The following is an 18,444-nucleotide window of genomic DNA, read 5'->3' as shown; positions in this document are numbered from 1 at the left end:
CCAAGGAATCACTATAAAAGTATGACTATAAAACACCACAAGTAGAATGGCTTCACTGAAACTCTGAATTTTTTTTTTTTTTTTTCTTTTTGGTTTTCACATTCGTATTGGGAGCGATGGGAGGGGCCTCCTCTGTCAGTGGAGGTGCTCAGGTTCTTCAGCCACTCCAAGCTGGGGCTCTGGGGATCCTGGGGGTGGCTGGGCACGTTGGGCATGTTTCCATCATTGCAGACGGGCACTGGGTACTTGTAGGGCATGGCCTCGTTGATCATGATGAAGTACTTGGTGTAGGGGCTGAGTGGGGGCAGAATTACAGCTAGGCTCCCGATGATGAAGGACACGACAAGCACTGGCTCCCTGGCCCAGGCATTCTTGAGGAAGGTGCCGAGTCTCGCCACCATCTTGGTCTCGGCAGCTGAAACTTTGAATTTTCATTTTCGATATTTTCAGTTTCCGGGTTGGTTAATGACATTCAAAAAAATTATTGTGGTAAAATATACACAATGCTATATGTATCATTTTAACCATTTTTAAGTGTACAGTCTATGGCATTAAGCACATCTACAATGCTGTGAACAATCACAGTGACATTTTTGAAGATTACTCGAGTAAAAATTTAAAATAGAACATTCAACTTACGAAATCATTATATCTAAAAACTACGTATTTTCAAAAGATTTTCCAAAATCTTTTTCTGATTGGTTGTTCTTTAAAGGTATACAAAAAGCAGAAAAAATAGAAATTACAGGAATGTAGAAGTTATTATACTGGATCAGGTCCACATGAAGTAGTATGATATAGTCAGGGGTGGGGGTGTGTGGCATCATTCAGATGTATGTTTGAATCCCGGCTTCAATACTTGACTGTTGTGTGACCTTGGGTAAGTTACATAAGCAATGACACTCATTGTCTTCATCTGTAAAATGAAGATACTACCTACAGCAAAGGGCTGATGTAAGCACTAAGTTATTTGAGTCACCTAGCATGGTATCTGTCACAGAGTAGTTGCTAAATGTCAATTCTGCTTTTCCTTTCTTTAAAACAAGGTAGTTATATTAGTAAGTGGTTCTCAATCCAGGGTAATCTCCTTTCCTCCAGGGCATCTGAAAATGTGAGGGGATAGTTTTTTGTCACAATAGCTGGTTAGATACTTGGAGGAGGGCTGTGTTGAACCTCATGCAAAGAATTATTCCCCCTAAAATGCCAACGGCACTCCCTTCTGAGAAACACAAAATGATGTCTAAGATTCCTTCTGGATCTAAAACTATTAGGTTGGTGCAAAAGTAACTGCGGTTTCTGAATCTGACCTGACCTAAGAGGCACTGACTAAGACTAACACTAACACAAAGCTGCCTAGGAGAGGAGTGTCTCAAGTTATGGGTGTAACAAAAAGAGTAGAGTTAGAAGAGCGAGTCTTGGCCTTGTGACTCAGCAAATAAATTTACTAACTCTCTAAATTTGTTTCTTCAATAGTCAAATAAAGATACCTGCCCTGCTAGCTCAGAGTTCTTGTGAGGGGCAAATGAAAAGTATATGGAAAGAGCATGATTCTACACAAAGTATTTTTAAAACAGTATTATGATGGGCCCAATTCCCAACTCTAGATTGCCCCCACAATATGTCAATATTTAAGGACAAATTAGTCTTAATCTTTTTCTCAATTGTAGAAAAAAGCATTTTTAATAAATAAAAGACATTTCTTGAGGTAACTAGAAATGTGTGTATGGAATAGATTTCAGAGGACATTACAGAATTATTCATTTTCTTAGGTGTATGATAGTTAAACAGATGAATTTCTTTACTCTTAGAAGATGTATGCTTAGGTATGGAGAGGCAAACTGTGACACCTGCTGCTTATTTTCACATGGTTCAATTAAAACAAAAATCACATACATATAGACACAAAGCAAATTTAACAAAATAGTAACAATTATTGAGTCTAAGCAGAGGATATACGGATGCTGGTTGTACTGTAATTTCAACTTTTCTGTATGTTGGGAAATTTTCCTAGTGGAAAGTTGGAAAAATGTTATTTATAGGTTGTCTTTAGGAGTGAGATACAGATGTAGTCAGGATTTGAATTTTGAGGACTTGGACTGTGCAACTGGGAATTTCGTTCATTGGTGGTTAAACTGAACAAGAGGATCTGATTAACACCACCATGGCATTGCTTTTTTGGCTACTGTAAGTTAGCTGACATTTAAACTACCTTTGAAAAAAAAAAAAACACACACACACAGTTTCTGGAAAAATGTAGCAAAGACTCTAGTTTCTGTTAAATATTGGAAGACTTTTAATAAGAATTTAATATATGATCAATAAATGATTCAGAAATAAGACTGTTTAAATGTGCAATTTGCAATTATATAATCCGGACCTCATTATATAAAGGCTCTGCTGTGTTGCTGTTTTTATCATTTGCCCTTTTTCTCTTAGCTAAAATATTAAAAAACCCACACTTTTACCAATATATTTTTGATGTTTCATTTTAAATTATGTGGATTTACTTCAAACAGAAATAAAAGTGTGCTTCAAAAAGTGATACCGGCCTTTAGTTTTTGTCTTGCTGTCTTTTCAGCAAGCCTGGGAAACAAGCCTCTTGACAAAACTGTGTGTTCATTGTTTCTGAGACAAAAGACTACAACACAGCATACATATTCTATGCTGGTGTAATTAGTACCTCAAATATTAACAAAACTTGAACTGCTGAGAATGGTGTTGAATAGCTAATTGCCCAATCATATTATAAAAGGAATACTGTTAACCAAAACACACAATAAAATACTAACACCTTTAAATGATTTATAAAATATACCAAACTACAAAAGGAATCATATGCATAACATGTAAAAAGACAACACTGAAATGTTTTATATACAATATTACATTTAGCTCCTGTAATCTGATAGAAAATTCCTCCGAATTTCCTCGTTAAGTTTTAGAAATACATAAACTCATCATTTTCAGTGCTTTTAAATGTCTTGTTTGCTTGCTTTAAAAATCTACAAAATAGTTTTCAGTATCTTTTAAATCAGATTTTTATGACAGAACAGAGATGACTGAAAAATAACTTTTCAAACATTAATTTGGGAGAGTCAAGCAACATTCAACACTGAGATTTTTCCAATCTGCTAGTCTTTTCATAGTACACAGCAGCAGCAAGGTTTTACGTAGGAGCTGGGCAGAGTTACTGAGTTCATTACCAAATAGGTGAAAGGCTGTTAACTCTTAAGTCTCATTAATAGCTAAGAAAAGCACTTGCTATAAGGAACTATTCTTAAATATGTGTTACTATTACATCATGAATTTAAGGATATGCTTTTTGTTTAAATGTACCTAAGCTCCTAAACAACATACCATAAATACGACAATATATAAAAGTTAGAGACTTAAGATTTGGATTTTGTTATTGGAAAAAAAAATTGGTGAGGTACATATATGTAGAAATCAGTATTAAATTTATTTTAAGCCCCAAAATTTGACAAAACAACCTTCATTCCTCTAAAATTCCTGTTTCCTGATATCTTCCATTCCACAATTCCAAAAAATACCTCTGCACTTAACAGAACAGGGAAAAGAAAGAGAAAATAGAAAAAGAAACAACAGCAGAAGGTTTTGTTAAGTTGTAGTCATATACATAAGTAACTCCATCCTTAAGAGTTATAATGAGAATGGCAGCAGTTTGGAACTATCATGAATCTTAGGGACACCTAGTCCAACTTGCTTGTTGTACAGATAAGTAAAATGAGATTCAAAGATAACAAGTTCTTGTTATAAATCACTAGCAGTGATTCTCAGTTTTGTGGTCTTCCCATTGTACCATACTGTCTCCCTGTATACAGAAGTTCTGGGAATACAGGAATATGACTCATACAAAAATGATGTTTTTAAGTGTATAAAGTATATAAATACTGACTATGTGATACAAGAGAACAAATCAATATTCCTATAGCTCAAAGCTTTAAACTGCCTAGTAAGTTTTTGTTGGAGACAGAAAAAGTCTTTGAGGTGCCAAATACAAAAAGCCAACAACCAGCCAAACAAAAAGCCCTTAAGCATGAAGGTCTACGACTATTCATTCTACAAATACTTAGTAAAAACTTAACTAAGCGCCAGGGTATCATCAATTCTCATTCTCATAGTGCCATATAATTAGCATTCATAGTATTTATCAAAATTGCAATTTTACATTTATTCACATTCATCTGATTCATTCTGGTCACCTCCACCAGCCTTAAGGACATTTTGGTCACTGATCTATCAACAGTACCTAGCATAGTACATGAAACAGTGGAAGCGCTCAGTGAATGAACACAACAAAAGAGCCCTACTGCTCTCATTGACTGATTTTATAACAAATAAATAAAATGTAAAGTGGTAACTATAGTAAGTGTTATGCAGGAAAGCAAGAGGCTATAAAAACTTAGGTGTTAACTTAATCGAGGGAGGAGCCAGAGGGGAGGCTGAAGAGGAAAAAGCCTATGCAAAGGCTCAGAGTAGCACTGAAATAAAATGCAGTGAGTGAGGCAATGCCCTGAGATGAAACGGAGAGGTAAGCAGCAGCCAGTCTACAATGGCTTTGCTGGTCAGGTTAAGGAGGCCTGGTCAGGTTAAGGAAAACAGCTTTGCTGGTCAGGTTAAGGGAAACCATTTATTTTAAGGGTGTGGTGAGGAAGTGAATGTAACATAACCAGATCTGCTATTTAGAAAGATCTAGTTACAGAAGGGGGACCAGCATGGCTATAAAATAGCCAGGTAGGAGACTATTGAAATAGCAAAGGCAAGATGAATTCAAGAGATATTTAAAAGTAAAACCTCAAGACTTAACTGATGGATGGGGCGGTAGAAAGGTCAAAGAGGGGAGTATTAGAAGACACCTTGGTTTCTCAACTGCTTACTGAATGGATGGTGGTGCCAATTCTTAAAACAGGGAACATCAGAAGAGGACCAGGTCTGGATGGGGAAGATGGTGAGTTCAGTTTAGACATCAGAGGAATTGGGAACTGACCTTTTACACATACGTGCAACACCTAGATGAGTAAACTGGCAGAGAAAGGAAGAGATAACTGATCAAGAGAATCTGCATATATTTCCCAGATAAGTTTTGAATTCAGGGTCAAAGTAAATAATTGTATGTAATTGTCACTCATCTTCAGGATACGATCTTCTCACAATATCATCTCACAAATCTACATTAAAGATCCCCACAATGGGTGGCAAGGATTGGGGACCTCTGCTCTTTTCACTGATCCAGCTAGTTGCCTTATGAGGGAATCAGACAGCTGATAAAATAAAGGCCGGATGTTTAGAAATGAATGCTTCACTAGAATAGGCTAAGAGAAGAGACTACCATGTTCCATATATGGATGAGTCCCTGAATAATAAGAGGAAAAAGGGAAGAATAATTCCCATTTTTCCTCATGGATGCTTCAAATTTCTAATGTCTTCTACACCTAATTAACTTGCAAGGTGCAAAATGGAAACAATGGCACATGTTCTTCATTTCTGTATTTAAAAAAATTTTCACTCACCCTGGATGGCTAGCACCCTAATGCACAGGACAATGTTGATGAGAATGAATGGGATCACGGATTTAAGCCACTAGATTAGGATTTAAAAAGTACGGCCTCTCTAGAGGCAAATCCAGAAGTATACAAATGATGTGGTGGTGGTACATCTCAAAGTGACTTTTTTGAGACAAAGTCTCACTCTGTCGCCCAGGCTGGAGTACAGTGGTATGATCTCGGCTCACTGCAACCTCTGCCTCCCAGGTTCAAGCAATTCCCATGCCTCAGCCTGCCAAGTAGCTGGGATTACAGGCGCGTGCCATCACATCTGTCTAATTCTTTTCTGTATTTTTAGTAGAGACTGGGTTTCACCATGTTGGCCAGGCTGGTCTCAAACTCCCAACCTCAGGTGATCCACCCACCTTGGCCTCCCCAAGCGCTGAGATTACAGGCGTGAGCCACCGCACCTGGCCGTCAAAGTGACATATTTTATCACCATATAACTAAGTCTCACGTTCAAATGACATGTTGTGAAACAGCATCATTCGAGCTAAATTACCCAGTTAACTAAGATAATACATTGGCATTTAGCTCAGTGCTGGCAGATCATTAGCATTCAACAAATGTTACCATTCATTCCATGCTGCCACTGGGTCAAAATATATTTTCCATATTGGCATAAATTACGCAAACTGTAAAGCGTCTGATGAAAGAAAGGACTCCTATATAAATTATCTGGATTTTTTTTTTCAAAAATGATGAATGATAAAGAGGGGAAAGGCACCGTTAAAACTCAGCTTAAAATGTACTAGACAAAGTGTCACCACAGTGGGATGTATGCTGTCAGGAAACATAACATATGTACATATGGTACTATATTTCAACATTAGGAGGAAAAAAACTATATCTAATGATCAAAGAAAAAAGGATATACTCACTTGTCAACTGAGCTTTGGATAATTTTTCACTACAGCTATAACCATGACTGCTTTGCTGTAGCTTTAGCCATTCCTGGGCTTGGAACAGGTAGAGTTTAGCTTCTTTTCCAACAGCTACTGCTATGTTGTTGATTCTGACACACAGAAGAGCATGGTCACCTTGACATTAAAACAAAAATCATCAACTAGTTTGGTCTTACAAGAAACTGAGACATGAGGACGACTCAACACCTCTACTTACCAAAGTGGAAATTTAAAAAGCACAATTCTTCTTAAATCTCGCTTAACTAGGTAAATCACATCAGAATGAACACAACATTCAGAAGCAAGAGATTATTCAAATGAACGTATGGTATTTCCTTGAAATTGAGCTGATAACTGATAATATTTCACTCAATAAACCGCAATATCTGGGGTATTTGAACAATTCACTGTATTAAAATTTTTGCCTCACTTTACAACCACTTCATGTTTTACATTTTATTCATAATCTACAGAAATGTCCCACCAAAGTTTCTGTTTTTTAATATGACATAGGTGTTAATATTTAATTATACTCAATATAAAAAATAAACATAGCTAATAGCAGGAAAGTTTAAATGTATGTGTTCTGGGGTAGACATATTATACCTAAAACAAAATTTGGTATCTATGACTTTTACAAAAGAACTTTCAGGGGCTGGGCACAGTGGCCACACCTGTAATCCCAGCACTTTAGGAGGCCAAGGTGGGTGGATTCCCAGCCCAAGAGTTTGAGACCAGCCTGAGAAACAAAGTGAGATCCTGTTGCTATTTAAAAAAAAAAAAATTAGCTGGGCTTGGTGGCTGAGCCTGCAGTCTCAGCTATTCGGAAGGCTGAGATGGGAGGATGGCTTTAGCTTGGGAGTCTGAAGCTGCAGTAAGCTTTGATTACACCACTGCACTCCAGTCTGGGTGACAGAGCAAAACGCTTTTTTTTTTTGAGACACAGTGTTACTCTGTCACTCAGGCTGGAGTGCAGTGGCGCAATCTTGGCTCACTGCAACCTCCACCTCTCAGGTTCAAGCGATTCTCCTGATTGTCCTGCCTCAGCTTCCTGAGTAGGAGTAGCTGGGATTACAGGCATGCGCCACCACACCCAGCATCACCACATCCAGCTAATTTTTGTATTTTTAGTAGAGACAGGGTTTCACCATGTTGGCCAGGTTGGTCTTTTTTTTTTTAAATTTATTTTTGAGACATATTCTCGCTCTATTGCCCAGGCTGGAGTGCAATGGCACGATCTCAGCTAACTGCAACCTCTGCCTCCCCGGTTCAAGCGATTCTCCTGCCTTACCCTCCCAAAATAGCTGGGATTACAGGCACCTGCCATCATGCCTGGCTAATTTTTGTATTTTTGTAGAGACGGGGTTTCACCATGATGGCCAGGCTGGTCTTTAACTCATGACCTCAGGTGATCTGCCCGCCTCAGCCTCCCAAAGTGCTGGGATTACAGGTGTGAGCCACCACGCCCAGCTGCCAGGTTGGTATTGAACACCTGACCTCAAGTGATCTGCCCGCCTCTGCCTCCCAAAGTGCTGGGATTACAGGCAGGAGCCACCCACTGAGTCTGGCTTCTTTTTTAAAAAAAAGAACTTTCAGAATAATATATGTTGTAAGATGAATACAGAATGAACCTGGTTGCACACACCAACTACATTTAAGGCCCAGAACAGAAATGGCAGTAAGTTATTGCCTCTAGGGAAAGGGATTCTGGGTGAAAGAGCTAAGACAGGAGACTGTTTTTCATTTTAAGATCTTCTGTTCTCCTGGAAATTTTTTTTCTATGCTTTTGTTACTATAATTACCACTTTGATTAAACATTTTCAATATATTTAAATATACAGTATATATATCAAAGAATGTGCAAGTCTCTTACATAAATTGATTACATATTTTGAACAGTCTTAAAAGTGACTCTGAGGCCCAATTGACACTGTAAATTGCATTCTGAGTTACAGTTCATTGTTTCAGTATAGTTTTTGTATTATTATTTTACTGAATTGGGATTCATGACAATTGGTAATAACTATATATGATTTTACACATATGAAAGAGAATGAATGTACTTAAAACACCTTATCCCCAATCTGTCTTGAGAAATCCGAATTTAGTACATGTTTCTCCTCCACGTTTACCAGATGATCATCATGAACTATGAGGTCGTCCAAGTCTCTCTGCTGGTCCTAAGTAATAACTTCACGTTGGAAAATCCCACATTTTCCAACACTGTCCACATTGTGCCATTTAAGACAGTGGCTGTCAATACTCAAAGTATGGTTACAGTCCGTTGAATGAGAAACTCAAAATGTGACCAAAAAATAATAAAATTGTTTCTAGTGTTTCTTCTTCATTCACCCAAAATATATTCCACATTGGATTTTGAAAAACTGGGTTGCTGAAACTCCTTTTCTTAGCTATCTTAAAAACTTCAAAAAAAAAAAAAAATCAGGATCCCTTCCCTTTATTGTCAATTCCGTAATTCCCCAATACTTTAAATTCCTTTTCTCACCAAAGTAGTTCCGTTTCTATTATCTTCTCCTAACAATATTTTCTAGGCCAATATTCTGATGTTCATCGTTGCATCTTTTAATGCTAAAGACTGTACAAATCAAAGTTCCTAATGTCATCAAAGCAAATAATTATTTGAAATACAGCACTAGTCAAATTAAGAGTACCAAGAAAAACACTTAAATTGTGAGAGTGCAAATGAGACCAAAATTAGAATGAAATGCAAATGCATTTATTGAAGGAATAATTACTGATTTTTGAGGAAGACCAAAAGGTCTGAAATCAAATGCAACTCTGATTTCAGAAGAGCCACACAGAACACAAATTAGGGAGCTTCCAGGATGCTACTTAAATGCATTTTCATCAGCTTAATTCTAGGCCTTACCGCCCATAGTAAATCTACTGCCCTAGTAGCCAAGTAACCAAACTGCTCAATATCACAATTACATTATCAAGTGTTTTACTTGGTTTCCAAAACCACTCTGTTGCAAGTAGGTCTCAGCAAATTGGTCTTTAAAAAAAAAAAAAAAAAAAGGAAATTTAAGTTCCTAGGCTTAAATTCTCCCGTACGTCAGGGTACACAGTGTGGCCGAGACAGGAAGAAGCAAACGTGCTTCTTTGCGGGAAGGATCTGGAAAGATGCGGCCGACCACTCATTTGCACATTCGCTTGCAAGGGGAGGGCTGGGGAAAGGGAAACCGGCTTTCAGGTGCGGAATGCGATCACTAGTGGCGAGAGGCCGCTGCCTGGGGCTGGGAAGCCGCACCAACGGGGTTGGCAAGGAACGCATCCCACCATTCGCGGCAGCTGCTGCGACGCTGGAGGTCCAGGTGAGGCTGGGGAAGTCGCCGGCCTCGCCCAACGTGGCAGGGAGGGGCCAGGGGGAGCGGCCCGCGAGCCCCGCGGGCGGGATGGGCCAGCGCGCCTTCATCCCCCTCCCCGCCCCCAGACCTACCATGGAACTCGAAGTGGCCGATGCGCTGGCCCTGGGCGTCCTGGGCCGCGATGCTGCTGAAGCTGCCCCGCAGGGTCTTACTCTGGCTGCCCTGCGGCCACCAGCAGCACGTGAGGGCCACCGCTAGCAGCCGCAGCCCCCCCATGCCCGTCTCCCGCTCGGCACCGACGCGCCGGCTCCCAGCCGCGGGCGGCTGCCCGCCCCACGTCGGCAGCTGGGGGAGGCGGGGTCGGCGCCGGAGACCTGCTGCTCTGGAGCCTGAGAGCCAATGAGGCGGGCTCCTCTGCCATGAGCCAAAGGCATTCACCAATCAGAGGCCGAAATGGGCGGGACGCGCAGATCCGAGCGACCCATCACTCCCCGGCTTTTGACTAGTTCCCGCCTTTTTCTTTAATGAGGAATCAGGAGGATGTTGCTTCAGGTTACGGAAAACTCATCTCCTCATTGCCTAGCACGTCTTGCTACTGAGCATGCGCGGGCGCGCAGGCACTAGTCCGCGGGGCCTTGAAGGGGCATGTGGGATTCGGAAAAAACTTAAGAAACGCAGGACAGGACTGTTTCTGGTCGAGAGAGTTAAACTCCCGCAAAGAAAAACCGTGTTCTTATGCAGATTTTCTTCCTCGGCGCCTGTATAACCTACCATAGCCACAATTTAACGCATGACTTCTCTTGGCATCTCCAGCCGATTTTTCCCTCCTAGGTTCTCTAGCTTCTCGAATTACATTATCCCCCCACCCCCACCCTTCCCTCCCCCGCAGACCAGATCGCTGGGAATTGTAGCCCCCCCCCCCATTCAATCAATTCAATTACAAGTGTGGATTAGCCCCTCTTCTGAAGGTGGGAAGCGGCGGCCACAGTCCTACTCAGTTCGTCACTTTCTTGGCCTATGGCAAAGACCGTCTCTACAGTCTTCATTCTAATTGGCTACAATCCATCTCTACCCTACAGCCACAGAAAGCTGTAGGAAACAATTTGCTGCACTTGCCTTCAAAGGTTCTCAGTTGCCTTTAGCACACAACCCAAACTCTAGAATATGGCTCTCCAACTCTCAAATGTCTATTTTTTCTCATCTCCATCTTTACCGCCGTTTCCTGAACACTCCCAAGTTTTCCCTTCTAGGCTTATATCACTCCCTGATCCCTCTGGCTGGAATACTTCTGCTTATTCCAACACTGGACCTCCTCACCTTCCTTTTCCTCCTTTACTCCTCCTTCCCAAGGCACTTTAAGAAGCCTTGCTCAAACCCCTAAGTCTGTAGTGGATGCCCCTGGAACCAGAATCCCTTACTTCCCTACCAGGGCACTCACGCACTGTACTGTAAGTATCCATTCATGTGTCTGAAATCTCTGCCTCTACTGTCAGATCCAGCTGGTCAGCGACTATACTTCTTTTTTTTTTTTTTTTTTTGAGACAGAGTTTCGCTGTTGTTGCTCAGACTGGAGTGCAATGGCGCGATCTCGGCTCACCGCAACCTCTGCCTCCCGCATTCAAGCGATTCTCCCGCCTCAGCCTCCCAAGTAGCTGGGATTGCAGACATGCGCCACCGTGCCCAGCTAATTTTTTATTTTTAGTAGAGATGGGGTTTCTCCATGTTGATCAGGCCGGTCCCGAACTCCCGACCTCAGGTGAGCTGCCCGCCTTGTCCTCCCAAAGTGCTGGGATTATAGGCGTGAGCCACCGAGCCGGCTATACCTGTCTTAATGAAAGTGAGGCAGGAGAATAGGGCCTGGGGGCAGGGAACCTAAGGCCTTTTCACACCGACTTCCTAGAACTAAATTTAAAGGAAAACCCTAACTTTCCACCCTAAGTAGCAAAAGGAACACAGGCTATGCCCTTTGCAAATCCCCACCTTTTCTGTGAGGCAGATAAGAAATTGGCTGTCCTTACCCAATCAGACTGATTGCCTGCTGAGTCTTCATTTGCATGGAAGTGCAACTTTGTAACTCTGTAACATTGCTTTTTGCAACCAATCAGATGTTTGCACAGGAGTGTGACCTTTGTAACTCCACTTCAGCCTCTGATTCCTTGCTTTCCCCAAGGAATCAGACATATTGGGGGCCACCACTTCATTTATATGAGGTGAGCTCCAAGTGGCCAAATGGGAAACCTCTAGGGAGTATTTGGACCCAAGATGATTATGTATCCAGGCCCTTCTGCGCTGTGTACTTGCATTTTCTTTTTTTGAGACAGAGTATCCCTCTGTCACCCAGGCTTGACTGCAGTGGCACAATCTCAGCTCACTGCAACCTCTGCCTCCCAGGTTCAAGTGATTCTCCTGCCTCAGCTTCCAGCTGGGATTACAGGTGCACACCACCACACTCAACTAATTTTGGATTTTTAGTAGAGACGGGGTTTCACTATGTCGACCAGGCTGGTCTCAAACTCCTGACCTCAAGAGATCCACCCACCTTGGCCTCCCAAAGTGCCGGGATTACAGGCGTCAGCCATCACGCCCGGCCATGTACTTTCATTTTCAATAAATCCCTGCTTTCTTTCTTTCGTTGCTTCATTCTTTCCTTGCTTTGCTGTGCGTTTTGTCCAATTCTTTGTTCAAAATGCCAAGAAACTGGACAACTTGCAGTCAAGACCCTCCACTGGTAACAAAAGTAGCAGCTCAAAATTATTTCATGAATAAATCTATATAAATTATTTTCATTTAACAACAAGCTTCTATAACACATAAGCAAGTTCTCATAACAGACCTCACCATTTAGAAAAAAAAAAAAAATCTTGAGGGACCACCTCCTACCATATATCCAGCATTTTCAGTATTTCTGGCTGACCAGGAATACGCTGGAAGTATTAATATTTTGGGATTTTTTTTTTAAAAGAACTGCAAGGGTTCTTTATTATAAAAGTAATCCATGTGTCTCAGAAAAAAATTCATAGTCAAAAGTATATAAAGCAGGCTGGGCGCAGTGGCTGACACCTGTAATCCCAGCACTTTGGGAAGTGAGGTGGGTGGATCACCTGAGGTCAGGAGTTCAAGACCAGCCTGGCCAACATGGTGAAAACTCATCTCTACTAAAAATACAAAAACTAGCCAGGTGTGGTAGCATGCGCCTGTAATCCCAGCTACTTGGAGGCTGAGATGGGAGAATTGCTTGAACCTGGGAGGCAGAGGTTGCAGTGAGCCAAGATTGTGGCACTGCACTCCAGGCTGGGCAACAGAGCGAGACTCTGTCTCAAAAAAACAAAAGTATATAAAGTAAAAATTAAACTCCCCATTTCCTCCTTTCCCTGCCCATATCTCATCCCTAAAGGTAATTTATTTTAAGAGTTTAGGGTGAATCCTTTCAAGTAAGCCACAAATACCACAAATATATGTGGTACTACAAATACCACAAATGGTATTTGTAAACCAAGGACAGGAATAAAACTGGTCCTGAAGAAAAATCATAACACAGGCCTTGAATGTTAGGCCTCTCCTATCTTTTCTTTCTTCTCAATCAACTTTGTTTTTCTCGCTGTGAAGACAGGCTTTTTGGCTCCTCAGTTACTTTGAAAGAACACGGCCACCAAAAAGTTCCAGCTTTATAGGACCTCAGAGTTCAAGTAGAGTAACCAGACTATACTAACAACTTAGTCGAATTCTAAATCCCAAGAAAAGGCTTCAGTTGGCCTAGAGTCAGCCAGATTCCATTATGTGGCCTGCCTAGGTCAACTTGGGGAGATCATAAAGGACGGTGGGGGGAAGAGTCTGGTCAGAAAAAAACTGTACGTATCGATTGCAATATATTTTGGTCTTCATTCCATGTTGGTACATTCTTTTTAAAGGCTATAAAATAGTTTACTGCATTTTAAAAGTTAGAAGACATTATACACATTTAGATTATTTCCAGTGTTTCATTATTGCAAGCAATACAGCAATGAACAATTATCTATATTATACATCATGGAATTGGGGGGGGGGTCATAGAATATGAACATTTGAAATTTTCCTATATATTACCACTTTGCCTTGTAAAAAGGTTGTGATATGATACTTCTACATATACATCTGTGCTGGACGTTTCCATTCGTTTTCAGCTTTGCCAAACATTATGTTGGGGAAAAAAAGGTATTTATTTATCTATTTGACAATATTTAATGGTCATTTATTCTGTGCCAAGTCTCTAAGGACATGCGATTACAGCAGAAAACAAAACAAAACCCCTGACCTCATGGAACACTAAACAGAGGGCAGTGACATCAATGGAAATGTTGAGTGCTAGGAAGATAAATAAAGAAGGGTAAGATGATTCGGCAGGGTTGGGCAGAGCTCGCTATTTTAACCGTGGTGGTCAATAGGATGCCATTCAAGCTGAAAACGGAAGTAAGGGTAAAAACTAGGCAGACATCTGGGGAAAGACCATCAAGGTCCTGGGGAAGTAGCATGCCTGGCACATTGAATGAAGAGCAAGGAGGGTGGGGAGGCTGGGGTGGAGTTAGCAAAGGGGAGAATAGGATAAGATATCAGCGTAGGACCTAGGGAATATCTTTATCATGACTGCAAGCCTTCTGAACTGTCTGTAATAATAATATTATTATTTTTTGAGACGGAGTTTTGCTCTTGTTGCCCAGGCTGGAGTGCAATGGTGCGGTCTCGGTTCACTGCAACCTCTGCCTTCCAGGTTCAAGCATTCTCCTGCCTCGGCCTCCCGAGTAGGTGGGATTACAGGCGCCTGCCACCACGACCGGCTAATTTTTGTATTTTTAGTAGAGACAGGGTTCCACCATGTTGGCCAAGCTGGTCTCGAACTCCTGACCTCAGGTGATCCGCCCACCTCGGCCTCCCAAAGTGCTAGGATTACAGGCGTAAGCCACGGCGCCCGGCCTGAAATAATATTAACAACAGCAAAAGATTATTTTGCAGGCCAGGCACGGTGGCTCACGCCTGTAATCCCAGGACCTTGGGAGGCTGAGGAGGTAGGCTGGCTAGATCCCAGGAGTTCGAGACCAGCCTGGGCAACAGGGTGAAACCCATCTCTACCGAAAATTAGGCGGGCGTAGTGGCGCACGACTGTATTCCTAGCTACTCAGGAGGCTGAGGTGGGAGGATTGTTTGAGCCCCATTGGTCGACGCTGCAGTGAGCCATGATCGCACCACTGCACTCCAGCCTGGGTAACAGAGGGAGACCCTGTCCCCGCCCCACTAAAAAAAAAAATCATTTTTAAATTGCAACCTCCCATCTCCATCTGCAACAACTCCCCGTTCTCAGCTCAACTGATAGGTAACCTCTAGAGATGGCTGTAGTACAAGAATGAAAGAAGGTACTCATTTATAAATCTGATCCATAGTGGTGGCATTTCCGGGAAAAACGTTCCATACCCCTACCACCCGTGCGACCCCAACTGCACCTAGCGGACCAGGCAAGGGCGGAAAGGAGCAGCGCCAGAGCGTGGTGAGCGCGGCCCCGCCCAGCCCGCTAGTGGCCACATAGCAGTCTCCGGAAACTGCCGCTGGCTGCTCTGTTAACGTGTCCGGCGAGCGAGGCGCGTCGCAAAAGGTCGCGGCGGAACGTCCCTGCGCTTTTCAGACCATACGCTTTACGGTACTAGGGATTGCTGAGCTGGGAGATGTCGGCGTCGGGTTGGGAGGAACCGTGGGGTCCTCCTGGCGGCTTTGCGAAGCGGGTCCTGGTGACCGGCGGTGCTGGTTTCATGTAGGTAATGGCGCCGCTAGCCAAGCAGTGGCTCCCCAGTAACCCCTACCTTTTCCCGCAGCTCTGCTTGCCCTAGGTAATTTGGGTCCAGCTTTGAGGGGTCCTTATTCTGATATGGGGAGGGTCCTAATGCACGACCTGGACCAGCTTTTCTCTCCCTGGCCTGCGAAGAAGTGGTTCCTTTGAAACTGTGATTTCTTCAATACGCCTCTTCCAAAGCTATGTTACTCTCCGCCCTTCTGTGGCCGGAGGTGCTCACCACGTCACTCCTTGAGTGCGTGCAAGTTACCCTAAGCTGCTCACCGACTGCTTCCCACCCGCAGCCTAGAGCACCCGCACCCCACGATGGGCCCTGTGCGTATAGGCACCCCCAAAACGATTTGAGGACTATAATAGGACATCCATGCAATGAGCAAACTTTTACAAATCCACTGTTGACACCCTTTTCTTCCTCAGACCCACATTTGATCAGCAAGTCCTCTCTACTTCCAAAGTATATCCTTACGGCGACCACTTGTCACCACTTTCCCGTTTCCACCCTAGCCCATGTTTACCGTCATCTTTTGCCTAGACTCCTGCTGTAGCCTCTTGGTTGGCCATAACTGCGTCGACTCATTTTCCTTTAAAGCCTGTCGCTCACATACAAGTCAGTGTTTCTTAAGTCAATCAGATCATGTTAGGAGCAGGATTTTACTTCAGTGGTTCCTGCCACACTTAAGAATAAAGCCCAAACTCTACCATATCTAGAAAACTCAAGTGCCCAAGCCCTACTTTTGCAGCCTGATCTGCTTTTCTGTACCTGCCATGCTTCCCCTCTTAGTTTTTGGAACACATCAAGACACACACTTCTGTCTTGAGGCCTTTGCACTTGCTTCCCCTTTCCTTAGGCTGTTTGCACCACTCAATTCTGGTTTTTATTCAGATATCATCTCCTCAGAGAGTTCTTACCTGACCATCATATCTAAAATAGCCCCTCTCCCAACTAGCACACTTACCTCTACCTGAAATTATATTGCGGATTTGTGTCTGCTTGTTTATTGCTTGTATCCCCACTCTAAAATACAAACTCGATAAAAACAGAGACTACTGTTCACTCAGCACCTGGAAGAATGCCTGGCCCATTCTAGATAAGTCTTTAGTAATTGTGGAATAGCTGAATGCAAGAGTAATAAACAGGAAACTCTCCCATCTTCCCCTCAAGGAACTCAATGGCTAGTGGAAGAAGAGGGAATGTGAGGATTCCTGTTTATGGCCATTTGCACATTAAATCACCCCTTCTAATCCGACAAGTCACTTGGGGGAGGGCATCAGGCTGGCAAGTTTCACTTAATGAGAAAGAGGACTATGGGCGTGAAAGGATGATACTTGTGTGAGAGTGCGGGTCCAGGAAGGGTGCGACTTAGAAGGTGCTGTGAAAGTAATGCCGAATACAAACTCTAAGTTCATAATTTGGTCAAGGGCTCCCCTTTCCTGGGAGCCCAACATTTTAAGTATATATGGTAAATCTGGTAGATCATTTCACTGAGATATGCCTGTGATTCCCCTTTGGGGTCCTCTGAAGCCCAGGACCCACTGTGGATATCCAACTCAGGATGGTTTCAGCTGTTATTAGCCTGGGAATCCTGGGTTCAGTCTAGAAGCCTCCTGAGGATTCTGGTTTAACATTACCAAAATCTTATACCAAGAAATAGCAATTGCAGAAGTTACTATTAAATATAGACAACTGACTATGCTCATCATAATTTCATTTTTACATACTTATATCTGCAGTTCCTGAAAAGGCATGCTATAGGCATGTACAGCTGTGCTGACTAGCCCCCATTTATCGTTCCACTTTACTCGACACTTGTACCTGTATGGATGGCATCATTTGGTTAAACTGACTTTTTCCCCTATACCCAGAACCAGTACATTCTCTCTTCTGCATAGTCTAAATGGAATGTAAAACTTTTGTTTATAGATACTGTTGAGAAGTTTGGTAAAAAGTTTACATGTGTGTGTATTTAGTGTAGTTATATTGTTTTCTGTTATCTTAGAAAAAATTTAAGTTATCTTTGAGTATTATCCTAGTACTCAACCCCTTAGGAAAATATTCAAGAGTTTAGGGAAGTTAAAGTTTTTCACTAACAAGATATACTTTTTTTCAATAGTGCATCACATATGATTGTCTCTTTAGTGGAAGATTATCCAAACTATATGATCATAAATCTAGACAAGGTGAGTTTTATAAAAATGAGCTTCATGCACTGAAATTACATTTCAATTTATGTTTTTTAAAAGTACTAGAATCTTGTCATGCTGATATTTTAATTTTTTATTTAGTCATTTTAGCAGTTCAGAGGCTCTGTGTAGTAATGTGCTCATGCTGTATTTAATCTTATATAAAAGTTTTTGAAACCTGCATTTCTTATGGTGGTCCACAAAATAAAGTTTTTGTTTTATTTTGTTTTTTTCAGTTGCTACTTTGCAAATAGACTTTTTGGATTTTCATTCAAAAAAACTATAAGAAAAATTCATAAGGCAATTTGGTGATTATAAGCCTGAATTGGATTTTTTTTCTATTTTTTAATTGACATATCTTAGTTGTACTTGTTATGGGGCATATGGTGATGTTTTGATACATGTATACAATGTGTAATGATCAAATCAGGGTAATTGGGACATCTGTCATAAGAATAACCCTTAACTCTTATGAAGCTTTGCCTGACTTGCTATTATGGACAGGAATTTTTTCTGTATCACCAATATACCAACAGTTTGAGGAATAGGTATAATGAATTATAATATGTATAACACAGGTGTAATTATTTTCAATCACTAATTCCTTTTCTGTAAGAAATGGTAAACTTTTCTAGCCACCAGTGGCTACA

The 18,444-nt window shown here is 41.8% G+C and overlaps 3 protein-coding genes across 6 annotated transcripts in view; 1 reads left to right on the top strand and 2 right to left on the bottom strand.

The window, feature by feature from the left end:
- GPR180 (G protein-coupled receptor 180) overlaps positions 1 to 10,160 on the bottom strand; it is a 32,458-nt gene extending 22,298 nt beyond the window's left edge. The window contains exons 1-2 of the mRNA XM_054446206.2: positions 9,930 to 10,160; positions 6,446 to 6,604 (exon numbers count right to left, since the gene is read on the bottom strand). Coding sequence (XP_054302181.1) covers positions 6,446 to 6,604; positions 9,930 to 10,074 — 304 coding nt within the window. The 5' untranslated portion in view covers positions 10,075 to 10,160. The remainder of the gene's footprint in view (positions 1 to 6,445; positions 6,605 to 9,929) is intronic.
- LOC129011914 (NADH dehydrogenase [ubiquinone] 1 alpha subcomplex subunit 3-like) lies at positions 12 to 2,651 on the bottom strand. Its single transcript, XM_063650852.1, has one exon. It carries the CDS (start codon positions 399 to 401, stop codon positions 12 to 14), a length of 390 nt encoding a protein of 129 aa, XP_063506922.1. The 5' UTR covers positions 402 to 2,651.
- A 5,179-nt stretch (positions 10,161 to 15,339) lies between the features above and the next one.
- Positions 15,340 to 18,444, top strand: part of TGDS (TDP-glucose 4,6-dehydratase) — a 35,163-nt gene continuing 32,058 nt past the window's right edge. Inside the window, exons 1-2 of one of the 4 annotated variants that reach the window (XM_054446203.2) lie at positions 15,340 to 15,574; positions 17,725 to 17,791. In XM_054446203.2, the coding sequence (XP_054302178.2) occupies positions 15,489 to 15,574; positions 17,725 to 17,791 (153 nt within the window). In that variant the 5' untranslated portion in view covers positions 15,340 to 15,488. The other 3 variants (XM_063651049.1, XM_063651051.1, XM_063651050.1) reach the window with 3 other exon arrangements.

This window comes from Pongo pygmaeus, chromosome 14, assembly GCF_028885625.2.
Source record: "Pongo pygmaeus isolate AG05252 chromosome 14, NHGRI_mPonPyg2-v2.0_pri, whole genome shotgun sequence".
In the NCBI taxonomy this organism is placed as follows: domain Eukaryota; kingdom Metazoa; phylum Chordata; class Mammalia; order Primates; family Hominidae; genus Pongo; species Pongo pygmaeus.
The sequence above is the reverse complement of the archived record's forward strand: the minus strand, read 5'-3'. Positions and strand labels throughout refer to the sequence as shown.

Bases quoted from the DNA above. Each gene is read 5' to 3' on its own strand.
- LOC129011914 (XM_063650852.1), bottom strand. From the start codon at position 401: ATGGTGGCGAGACTCGGCACCTTCCTCAAGAATGCCTGGGCCAGGGAG.